This window comes from Sorex fumeus, unplaced genomic scaffold (assembly GCF_029834395.1).
Source record: "Sorex fumeus unplaced genomic scaffold, SorFum_2.1 ptg000002l, whole genome shotgun sequence".
In the NCBI taxonomy this organism is placed as follows: Eukaryota; Metazoa; Chordata; class Mammalia; order Eulipotyphla; family Soricidae; genus Sorex; species Sorex fumeus.
In genome coordinates this window covers 453,926-467,096 of record NW_026606059.1, presented here as the reverse complement: position 1 = coordinate 467,096, position 13,171 = coordinate 453,926, and the positions used below count along the sequence as shown (strand labels likewise).

General features: G+C 40.9%; 1 protein-coding gene across 1 annotated transcript in view; it reads right to left on the bottom strand.

The window, feature by feature from the left end:
• Nucleotides 1-13,171, bottom strand: part of SPIDR (scaffold protein involved in DNA repair) — a 344,944-nt gene that overhangs the window by 319,485 nt on the left and 12,288 nt on the right. The window contains exons 4-5 of the mRNA XM_056111030.1: nucleotides 12,703-12,879; nucleotides 6,753-6,919 (exon numbers count right to left, since the gene is read on the bottom strand). Coding sequence (XP_055967005.1) covers nucleotides 6,753-6,919; nucleotides 12,703-12,879 — 344 coding nt within the window. The remainder of the gene's footprint in view (nucleotides 1-6,752; nucleotides 6,920-12,702; nucleotides 12,880-13,171) is intronic.

Here is a 13,171-nt window from a genome sequence, read left to right as displayed (position 1 = left end):
TAGTAAACCCTTTTATAAGGATTCAGTATTATCCCCACGGTGAGTTAGAACAGTTTTCACAAATTTTCTCTTACAGAAGTTTTTTTTTTGATAATTCTATTAGCCATTTAGTGGTAATAAGAAATATAAATTATTTTGGGCCTGCTAAGGGAGTAGGCTTAAGGGGTGTTAAAGAAAAATGGGTACAATGGTGGAGGGACGGTCACTCTGGTGGTGTGATTGGTGTTGGAATATTGAATGCCTATAACAACTTCAAGAACAACTCTTTACACAGTGTCTAAACTGTCTGTCTGTCACTGTCCTTCCATTGTTCATCGATTTGCTCAAGCGGGCCCAGTAACATCTCCATTGTGAGACTTGTTGTTACTGTGTTTGGCTTATTGAATACATAGCAGGTAGCTTTCCAGGCTTTACAGTGCAGGTGAGATACTCTCGATAGCTTTCCAGGCTCTCCGAGAGGGATGGAGGAATCGAACCCGGCTCAACCGGGCAGGCTGCGTGCAAGGCAAATGCCCTACCGCTGTGCTGTGTCTAAATAAAGTAGAAAAAAAAATTTTCTTTAAAGAATCCAAATTGGAAAAGAAGTCAAACTTTCACAATTTGTAGATGATATGATAATACACGTAGAAGACCTAAAGAGCCTATTAAAAAGCTAGAAGCAATACATAAATACAGCAAAGTAACAGGCTACAAAGTCAATACCCCCCCCCCCCAAAATCTGTCGTATTCCTAGCTGTAAAGAGAACAGGAAGAAATTTAAAAATCTACACCATTCCAGTGATCACTCTGGAACTCTGGATAGACATGCCTGATACCCTATCAGTACAGTACTGTAAACTACAGTTACTAAAAGGAAAATAAAAGAGAGAAAACTGTCTACCATAGAGGCAAGCTTGAGGGTAGAGGAAAACTGGGGACCTTGGCTGAGGGAATTGGACACTGTGAAAAACTAATATTAGAACGAATATTATTCATGAATGAAATTCAATCATGAATAACTTTGTATCTTTGTTTTTTAAAAAAATTAGAAATACTTTCAAAGTTTTCCAGATCACTTTCTAAAGATATATTTATTACTTATGACATACTTCTGCACACAAAAAAAATCACCAAACATCCAAAGACCCTAAGTTTTCTAATATTTAATAAACATTAGTATACATTCACCCAATTATTTCCCAGCCATCTATTTCAGTTCAGATCAAGGGTGACCAGAGCCTATCCATAGAGCTCAGAGACAAAAGCACACACGTACACACATTCACACACATCAGATGTACACCAGTGACTCGAACCTTCTTATCTTTGGATGTGCATGAAAACTGAAGTGCCTAGATTCTATTCCATAGGGACATGCGGCACTGAATGAAACAACATTTGAGGATAAGCTGCAAAATGCTGATGATTCTTTTTGCTGATGCTGTTGTTGAAGCTTTTCTATGCTTGAGCCAGGAGATGGCTCAAATCACTGGAGTACATTCGAATGTGGGAGCCCCAGGTTCAACTCAGGAATCACAGAGTTCTCTGAGTACTGATGAGGAGTGAACCTGAGGACTCACCAGAAGTCTCTCCCCTCACTCCCAGTCCACTGTATGGCCCCAAAAATGAAACCACTAAGTCTACTAAAAAAACAGCTTTAGTTTTCATAGTTTATCTTCTGAGATACTTTGTTCTAGAGTGTCTGCCTTCCACTCGGCCGGCTCGGCCGACCTGAGTTTGATTCTTCCGCCCCTCTCAGAGAGCCCGGCAAGCTACGGAGAGTATCTCGCTCACACAGCAAAGCCTGGCAAGATACCCGTGACATATTCAATATGCCAAACACAGTAACAGCAAGTCTCACGATGGAGACGTTACTGGGCCCGCTCGACCAAATCGATGAACAACGTGAGGACAGTGAAGTGCAGTGCAGTACTGTTAAGAGTACAAAGAAAATGTTTCATAACAATGACTCCAATTGGAACAGAACACATTTTCTTTCTCACAAATCTTTGGCAGACATCTTCCTTTACATACCTTCAACAAAAGTCTGAAACTCACAAGGGCTATTTATCATGTCTACTAGCCTGTTTTTGCATAAGAGTATGATATAAAGTAAACGAAAATTACATAACCAGTCTCACCTAATCCAGTTTTCTTCTAACTTCCTGGTTCATTAAGAACTCACTGCTGTATCTCTGCTGCCCTCTATAGGATTGATTTTAGAAAACGCAAAAAAAAAAATGAATTTTAAAACCCAGACAAAAATATTGGACAAAATGGAAAGTTACATTAATAATTAACAACACTGTTCAATATCTACAGTATTATAAAGAGAAATTACTGTGATGTTTCATCTGGATCATGCTTTCTTTTCAAGTAAATATGTTATCATGCTATTCCACATGAAAACAATACAAATTAAGAAAAATGGTCATCAGACTGCATGAGCATTAATCTCATGATGCAATACTAGCTATGTCTCCATTCCTGTACCTATGAAATGAGGCTAATAATAACAGCTACCTCAAATGATAAGCTTGTAGCAAAGACTAGCATAAAAAATTCAGGGTTATTCTGTAGTTATTAATGTTATTATTGATACTACTGTTACTGATACTGTAATAGTATCAGATCATAGCTCTGAAGCCAGAGTGTCTAAGTTAGAATTCTGACTTTCCATTCCTATTTTATCACTGGCACTGTCACTGTCCTCCCGTTGTTCATCAATTTGCTCGAGTGGGCCCAGTAACGTCTCCATGTGAGACTTTGTTGTTACTGTGTTTGGCATATCGAATACGTTATGGGGAGCTTGCCAGACTCTGCCATGCGGGCGAGATACTCTCTATAGCTTGCCAGGCTCTCTGAGAGGGGCGGAGGAATCGAACTCAGGTCGGCTATGTTGGCTGCGTGCAAGGCAAACGCCGTACCCGTTGTGCTATCGCTCCAGCCCATTCCTACTTTATATAAAAATTATTTACTCTTCCAAAGAATTCTTATCTAAAAGTAGTTTAACAATCTTTCCTACTTTAAGGAGTTATTGTAAGGTAATTCATATAAGCTAATTCATATAACAAGACACTTAGAAGAAAGTCCATCTCAAGGAAGCACCGGTTATATAACCTCTTGCTACTATTATGAGTTGAGTTGTCCTTAAATAAAGCACTGGTAGAAAACTCTCCAGAAATTACAATATTACAAGAGTCATTAAGTATTAATTTAGGGAAGAATATTTTCTAAACCATTCTTCATCCTTGACAAAGAATTTCAGTTACCTGAATTACAATCCAAGATACCTCCTGAGTTAAAGCATGACTTTCCCATATAATATTCATTCACTCTATATGCTCCATCTCTACAAACACAGTATGAGAACAAAAATAACAGTCACTTGTGCTAAATAACAGACGCTGTGCTTCAAGAAGATTAAATAGTACAAGGGACCACCTCGGCTACCATGTAAGTTCATCCACCAGCCTTGTTCCAGAGAGTCATAAATAAATCTCAAAATATATCAATTAGTCACAAAAATCTCTCAGACACCTGTTTCTTCCTGAGACAGTCAGGACAGTCTTGAAACCCCAGCAGTCACTTACTCCCACATTCCAAAATCAATGCCATGCTGCTGACCAGACTCCATTGCCTCAGGACTGAGCCTCACAGAGAACTTAGCCTGCCAAAGACTCAGGTGCATGGGTCCCTGTGACTGAAAACCCCAGGCCTTCTCAGAGTCGGGATGGGCTACCTCCCCTCCACTTCCCTATACTTCAGGCAGTCATGCCCACATCCAAAGTCACCACCCAGTTAAAAATTTGACTCTAGCTGGACTACCCAATTAAATATTCTGGATGTTTTGGAGCGACATCTCCAAACTCTACAACACTGACAGTCCAGCAGTAGCACACCAGACTGGATGGGATAAAATGTAGAAGCCAACCAATCTCAACTAACAAAAACCTTAACACTGAAGGCTTAATTTGTAACAACATCTTAATAATCCCTCAGACAAAGACTTAGTGTTCCCATGGTGAGATACAATTTTCACTAATTTTCTTCTAAGTAAATATTTTTTAATCATTCCATTAGCAGTTTATTGGTAAGCAATATAAAATAGATTATTGTGGACCTGCTACAAGTGCAGAATTGAGGGGTGGTTGGGAAAACTGGAGAAAACGGTGGAGGGAAGGTGAGAGTGGTGGTGGGATAGGTGCTGGAATACTGAATGACTATAACGAATCATCATGAACACAGTTTGTAAATCACAGTGTTTAAATAAAGGGGGGGAGAGTTGGAGAAAAGAAGTAACAAAATGTTCAAGGTGCTGATAATGGCAACATACTAGTGATCCTCCTCAGCTGCTACCCCTTTTTCAGGCTCACTGGCCCAATTCACTACCAGGAAAAGATTTCAGAACAAGCGTCTATGGAAATTCCATGACAGATTATGAAGAAAGGCAAATCTGTAAAAACTGTACATCACATAGTTTACTTCTTTCAACCAATCTGAAATACTGAACTAATACAAGGTAATGGTTTTAGGTATTAACATCAATATTAGGAAGAAAGGATTGACATGACTAAAGATACTGATTGATGGATATCAGGAATTACAGAAGAGATTTATGGGGAGAAGCACTGGTGAAAAAGAAGGGGAAATGACAGGAATCACTGAGTTTTCGATAACAATGAAGATTGGAAAACTGTGAGAAAAGAAAGGAAAGAGGCTAAAGTAAGAAGTAACTCTAACTGCATTGCAGCTTTAAGAAACTTTCCAGGGCTACAAGGGACTTGGGTGCATGAGCATGACGTTGCTGGGGCTGCAGCCCTCGCTGGAATTCCTGGAACGACATATGATCTCTGAAGATCACCAGGGGTCGCTGTAGAGACAGAGTCTGGCTTTGAGTACTGCTAGGTATGGCCCGAGAACAACCAACACCCAAAGGGGAAATCTGGGCCAGATCAATGCTTATGTCTTCGATTCAAGGCTATCCCAAGAGCAGCTCTGTGAAAACGTGCCTCAAAAAGCTGCCACACGGGGTCGGGGCAATAGTACAAAGGGTAGGGCATTTGCCTTGCATGCGGCTGACCAGTGTTCAATCCCTGGCATCCCATATGGTCCCCAGAGCATCACCAGGAGTAATTCCTGAGTGCAGAGCGTGCAGAGCCAGAAGTAAACCCTGAGCATTGCTGGGTGTGAACCAAAAAGAAAAAAAAATCTGCCACAAGCGCCAGAGATAAAGTAAGGTATAAGGTACTTGCCCTACACACACTGACCCAGGTTTGATTCCTAGCACAGTACAATCATTCCCTCAAGCACTGCCAAGTGTGATCACTGAGCACAGAGCCAGGAATATGCCCTGAGCACAGCCAGGTTGGCCAATAAATAAATAAATAATATGAAAATAAAAATAAACAAACCAACTATATTCCAACAATGGTTGGAATAGTCCAACACAAATACAAGGATGACAGTTAAGACTATAATCCACTATGTGGCTTACGACCAGCTTCAAAAATATGTCTACAGAAAACCTTATTCAGGGGCTGGAGCGATAGCACAGCAGGTAGGGTGTTTGCCTTGCACGCGGCCGACCTGGGTTCGAATCCCAGCATCCCATATGGTCCCCTGAGCACCGCCAGGAGTGGTTCCTGAGTACAGAGCCAGGAGTGGCCCCTGAGCATCGCCGGGTGTGACCCAAAAAGAAAGAAAAAAAGAGGAAAACGTATTCAAAGGTTGTCCATTATCAACATGGACTATTGCTTTGAATGTTCATGAACTTCAGGCAGGCTAGACCACTTCCTTAGTAATACTCATGGCAGTAACCTAAATGGGCATGGGGGAGGGGCATCAGAGATGTAAAGGTGCAGTACATTTATACATCTGAAACAAAGTCACAGCACAAAAAGCATGATGTAACTACAACAACCAAACTTAAAAGTGTGCCTGTCAAGGGGGTTGATTGGGGGTAGGAATGAACCTGGGGACATTGGTGGAGGGAAGATGACACTGGTCACAGGATTGGTGTTGGAATATTGTATGCCTGAAGCTCTCTTACAAATAACTTTGTAAATTATGGTTCCTTAATAATTTAAATTACATTATAACCAAGTTACTTTAAATAATTAAAATATCAGAAAAACTACTGAGTCAAAGGTGGCACTTTATTTAAACACCGTGATTAAAAAAATTTTTTTAATCGCCAAGGGCAGCCGGAGTGATAGCAGAATAGGTAGAGTACTTGCCCTTCACATGGCCAACTCAGTGTTCAATCCCCAGCACCCAGAATGGTACCTGAGCTCACCAGGAGTGGTCCCTGAATGTGGAGCCAGGAGTAAACCCTGAACAACACTGGGTGTGGTCCCCTACGCCCCTTCAAAAAAAACAGAGCTGGAAGGGATCCTGGGCCTGAGGCAATTCTGTACACTGGAGTGGCTGGTATCCCTAAGTCTTCGAACTGCCTACCAGCCTCTCTGGGCCCTCACCCTCCTTTAAAAAATTGTTAAGATATTTTAAAGGGAAGCCAGAGTGACAGGACAGAGTAGGGTGCATGCTTTGTGCCTGGCCAACCTAGGCTCAATCTCTATCATTTCACAGGGTCTGTCCATATGGCCCAAGCCCTGCCCAGTGATTCCTTAATATATGTAGGGCTAGAGTCAATCCAGGAGTAACCCCTGAACATCACCAGGTATGGCCTAAAAACAAACATTGCCAAGAGACTTTATTAACAAGTAGCACAAAGAGAATGAAATACTGAACAAGAAATAATTCACTCTTACTTTAGGAAGTTCAGCCAGCCTCTCTCCACTTGTCAAAGAAGGACTGCTGGCACAAGAAACACAGTCTGAAATGTCCACCGCACTCTCCAAGTCTTCAGAGTCATTACTGAAGTCACCAGCATCTTCCTTCTCACTGTCGGTTTCCCAGTCAATAAGGTGCAGTTGATCTAAAAATGCAATTTTAAAATTAACTCCATTAGTCCCAATAGTTTTAAAGTCCACTTACATTCTTAATAGTTAAAAAGGATTTACACTGCTCTATAACTTTATGAATATTAAAAAAAGTAAAAACATATTCTTCCTATTTCTAGCTATTCTGCATCTCCCAACTCTTATCCCATTCTAATTCTCAAATAACTACTTCTATTATTTGTTTTTGTATCCTTCTGGTTTCTCCAACATGTTTGAGGAAAATATACTTTTATATTTTTCTCTTTTCTGTAACTATCAGTAAACACAAGACATGCACATTCTTTTCTGAAAAATAGTAACCCATTGCATACCTGACCCTTAGTTTATTTAATCAGTCTCCTAGTCATAAAAACATTTTCAAGGGTTTTCACCCATAATTTTTCTACAGACATTTCTTATCAATTAAGAAGCAGGTTAAGAGATTTAGGTTTTAATTTTCTTTATAAGAATTATTACCTACTTTTGCTAAGTCTGAATTTGAAAGTTAAATAATTTTCATATAGTAAACAACCAAATGTATACTTTCAACTTGTATAAAATAAACCTTTCCTACAGTACCAAAGCACAGGCCTCCCTCAGTTTCCTTGTTCTGTTTTGGGTCACACCCAATTAAGCTCAGGGATTAGTTCTGGCTCTGTGCTCAGGGATCACTCCTAGCAGGGCTTGACGAACTACATGGGGTGCCAGAGAATGAACCCGGTCCCTCAGTTATTAAAGCAACTCATAGGGTTAGTAAAATATCTTGCTGGATTTTTTTGGTGGGGGAGGTGACCATACCCTGCGGTATTCAGGCCTTCTCTTCTGACTGGGTGCTCAGAGGTTGCACCTGGCAATGCTCTAGAGACCATGCAGTAGCAGGAATTGAATCCAGGACTCCGGCATGCAAAGCATGTGCTCAGCCCACTGAATGATCTCTCTCTATGATCCACAGTAAGGCAGCCTGAAGCAATTTCAAATGTTTGCAAAAGCACAAAGATAATTATTTCCATACCTAATATCACATTTACTCATAAAAGGCAAGCAAGAGAAGACATAAGAAATTCCCTGGAAAGATTCCTCCAGACCCTGCGCCAGGCTGAACCTCATATCCGGGGCAGCCTGGAGGGAGCAGGGGTGGGACTCACCCACCACAACAGTCTTGGCAGCCGATCTCCACAGGCTCGGGACAAGCCTCAGCTATGAGTGAATAAATTTACTGAAAAATTCAGGTATGCGGATTTTGTGACCGAAATCTCCAGGCTCTCACAAGGTCAGAGACAGGCGACCTCCCCCATCGCCCTGTTCTTCCAAGAGCCTGGCAGTCACAGCCATGAACTGTCTCTGGCACCATGTAGTCTCATTAATGGCCATGATCCAGAGACTCACAAATAAATCTCCAAAGAGATTAATAAGCTGCAGAGATGCCTCCAGACTCCAAAGTCTCTATCCAGTTGAATATTTAACTGCACCTGTATTACCCTATTTAAAATTTTAGAATTTCTTACATTTCATACTCTACACCACTATTATACCAGGAGTAGCACACCAAATTGGATGGAATGTAAAATAGAAGGCAATTGGTCTTGATTTTTAAAAAATATATGTGGGGGCTGGACTGACAGTACAGCGGGTAGGGCATCTGCCTTGCACACGGCCGACCCGGGTTCGATTCCCAGCATCCCATATGGTCCCCTAAGCATCGCCAGGAGTAATTCCCGAGTGCATAAGCCAGGAGTAACCCCTGTGCATCACCAAGTGGGATCCAAAAAGCAAATAAATAAAATATACATATGTGTGTGTGTATATATATACATATATATGTATGTATATTAGCACACAAGGCTCAATCTGTAACATCATATTGTAAATCTCTTTTAAAAGGGCTTAATGACTCCAGGCTGAGATTCAACCATCTTCACACAACTTTCTTTGATCATTTTTAGTGAATTATTCATAACAAGCAATACAAAACAAATTATTTAGGACCTGCTATTGGGGCAGACTTTCGTGATGGCTGGGAAAATTCAAAGTAATGGTGGTAGGAAGGTGTAACAGTGGTGGGATTGGTGCTGAACACTGAATGTAATAAATTATTGTGAACAACTTTATAAAAATAAAATAAAAAATTCAAAATAGAAAGAAGAAATTCCCTGGGTTACTGAACACAGCGGGAAACCCAGAAGAGAAGCATAACTGTGCTCAGAGCTCCTGCAAGTACAGCTAGTACCAATATTTCTGTGGCATTCAGTCATTCATTTCTCAATTAGTCAATAAATCAGTGCCTTGATACTGGTTCCACATGTCTGAGAGCCTGTGGAAGGCTCTCAGATCCATGGCACTGCAGGGATCCCACAGGTCTGAGGCCCTAAGCACCACAGCAAAGGTCAAGCCCTGAAGCACAGTATCACCAGGCTGAGTAACCCCAGGAGTGGCTCCCTGTGCACTCTCCCAGCACCACTAGGCCTGGCCTCTATTTGAAAAGTAAGGAGATGGAAAGTACAGTGGGTAAGGAGACTCCAGTTCTTGCCTTGCATGCAACCAACTTGAGTTTGATTTCCAGTACCTCATATGTTCCCCAGAGCACTGCAAGGACTGATCCCTGAGCACATACTGAGGAATAAGTCTTGAGTACAGTCAGGTGTGGTCCAAAAATACAGAAAAAGAAAGGGGTCTAGAGAGATAATACTGAAGGTAGGTAATTTGCCTTGCATGTGGCCTATGTGGTTTCAATTCCTGGCACCCCATATTCCTCAAGCCTGCCAGATGTGATCCCTGGACACTGCCAGGAGTGGCCAAAAAAGAAAAAATGAGGAGCCAGAGAGACAGTACAGAGGGTAGGCATTTGTCTTATATACACCATCCCAAGGATGCAAAGCTGCTAGGACCCTGTAGCACTGGGGATACCCAGGACATGCAAGCGGTGCAAGGAGGTCTCCACCAGGGATGCTCCTGGTAAAGCCCAATGGACCATCTGGTGCTGGGAATCTACCCTGAGCCAATCACAACACAAGGAATCCACCCTGTACTCTATCTCAGGCCCCACCTCTCTAGTCTTGGAGTTGGGGAGTTACTGAGCATCTGTTAACAGAAGAGAATGTAAATAGTTTTTGTTTTACATATAGGCTTTGGTAGACCTGATTCAAAGACCCATTGGTCACCCATAAAATATACTGACTGCTCTTCATGCCTAGGATAAACCCAGGGCCTCATACATACAGGCATGATCTCTGCCACTGGACTATATCTGAATCTAAAACATTCAGAATTTAATAACAAAATAATGTTCAAAAAGAAATAATAACAAACCAAATGTTACAAAGCAATCAATTTCCTTAAAACATTTGATCACAATATATGTGAGTTTATGTATAACCTTCAAAATACCGCTTTCCTGGTTAGTACTAAAATGTCAGTTGGTAAAAATGATGGTTGCACTAGACACACAGTGATAAAAAGAATGTATTCACCTTCAACAAGAGCTGTGTAAACAAAATGTACCTTGAGTAACTAACTGAACAAAACTATCAGAGTTCAAAATCAAAGCTTATTTTTAAAGCATTAAGACTTTCAATGCGGCCTCAGGGCATCTTATCAGGACATCTTTTTATGACATCTTATTATCTCATTCCTACTTTGGACAAACTTGCAGGCTATCAAATGTAGCCTGCCCACAGGGCAGAGTCTGGCAAACTCCCCGTGGCGTACCAAATATGCCAAATGCCAGTAACAATGATGGGTCTCATTCTCCTAAAGAGCCTTGAATATAATCTCAGGGCTAAGATGAAAGAGACATTACTGGGGCCTGCTCGAGGCAATCGACGAATAAGACTTTCAAATATTCCAGATAAGGATGTTTGTTTTTTTATTTGCCTTCGGTTTTTTAGTGGTTTTTTTTTTTCTGGTTTTTGGGCTGCCCCCAACTGTGCTCAGGGCTTACTCCTGGCTCTGTGCTTAGGGATCACTTCTGGCAGAACTCAGGGAACCATATGGACTGCTACAGATTGAACCCTGGTTAGCTGAGTGTAAGACAAGCACCTTAAACTGCTGTTTTTAAATATGGAAGAAAAAAAAAACACTATTTCCATAATTCTGGATCTGTGACTCTCAGCTGGGGATGATTTCATTTTACTGGGGACATACAACGATAGGAGATATTCTTGGCTTGGAGCACAACTGTCACTTAGTGCGTGAGGGACAGAAACACTGCTAACCACCCTGCAATGCAGAGGGCAAATCCCCACAATCTACAAGGAATTACCTAGTAAGAAACTGCAATAGCACCAAACTTGAGAAACCCTATTTTAAACTGTCAATATAAAGTGACATCAAAACAGAAACATGTTGATGAGTTCTACCACATACTGATAGGTTATCAAGGAGGCAATATGGGTTCAGCATTCCGTAGTGACTGAGAGAACTGACTTTGATGAACAGATTCAAAGGGGTGTCTCAACCAGTTTTAACATACTCTTGCTTAAATTGTTAACTAAAAAATAATTCTTATGGGGTTCAAAATATACTACAGTGGAGGCAACAAATCATAGACGGAAATATATATATGCATATAGCACAGTGGTAGGGCGTTTGCCTTGCACGCAGCCAACATGGCCGACCCGAGTTCGATTCCTCCGCCCCTCTCGGAGAGCCCGGCAAGCTACCGAGAATATCTCGCCCACACAGCAGGGCCTGGCAAGCTCCCTGTGACGTATTCGATATGCCAGACACAGTAACAACAAAGTCTCCAATGGAGACGTTACTGGGCCCGCTCGAGCCATATTCAGACAAAAATACCAAAGCTCACATCAACCAAACCTTAACAAGATGTTAGTGATACCCTATTGAATGTCTTAATGGCTCCTGCCAATATATAACAATCTTCACACTGTTTCCTATATGAACACTTTTTTGTAAGCATGTTCAGCAGTTCTTCATAACAGACAATACATAATATAATCTTTCATTTGTGTTTTGGGACAGGGATTGGGGCTTGGGATGGAAACATGCCGAATTTGGTGGTGAGAAGGTGTAATGATGGTGGGATTGGTGTTTGAATATTAAATGTAATCAAATATTGTGAAGTAACTTATAAAATAAAAAATTTTAAAAAAATACTACAGTGGGTAAGGCGCTTGTCTTACACCTGGCTAAGCTGGATTCAGTCCCCAGTAGCCCATACGGACACCAAGCACTGCCAGGAGAGAGTCTTAAATGCAGACCCAGGAGTAATCTCTGAAAACTGCTAGGTGTGACCCAAAAACCAAAATAAGAGTAGCAGCAATAATACTGATAACTCCCAACATCTAGAGATCTAAAAGAAATATTAAATAATGAAGTATCTCTGAAGGACTTCAGCTCAGTACAATCATAATGCTAATAATCAAAATAGAAATGTGCTTATTTGTTTGTTAAGCCATACCCAGCAGTTTCAAGGGTTACTCATTGGATCTGGGCTCAAAGATCACCTGTGGCTCTTACACAACCCTTAATCCCTGGACTATCTATCAGGTCCAAGAAATACACTTATTTTCAATATTGACTCCATATACACTGTATACAACAGTTCTGGTTTTGTTCTGGTTTTGTTTTGGGGTGACAGCCTATTGTGCTCAGGACTTAACTCATAGCTTTGTGCTCGGGGATCACTTTAGCAGGCTTAGGGGATCACATGTGGTAAAGGGATCAAACCTGTGTGTCACCTGCAAGGCAAGCATCCTACCAACTGTACTATTGCTCTGTTCCAAACTTGTATGAACAGATTTCTAACAAAATTACCAATTACCTTCATTGGTCCCATCTTCTGGACACAAAATATTCCTGCTACAAAATCTGTCTATTTGAGAACCATGTCCAGTATCTCTCTGTGATTCAAGAAACGTTTTATCTTCTGACAGATCACTTTCACTCCAAATCCATGTAGTATCTTTAAGCACACTGGTACTCTTAGATGTGGCAACTTCTGTTAAAGGCAAAGCAAAAATATATGAAACTACCAACTGACAGTAATACTATAAATATACTAGTTTTCCAGAGCAACCAGTACACAAAGTTCTGATCGTGGAATAAATGTTTTTTGGTCAATTCTTCCTGCCTAAAGAACTGTGAAAACCTGGCTAAGAGTTTTTGAATGAAAGCCAAATTACAAGATAAAAACTGAAATATAACTGAGGTAAGTTAAAAAACAATCAGGAAAACGGAGCACAAATGTAAACAAAAAAGCAACCTTGAAATACTTATAGTTTCCTTAAAAT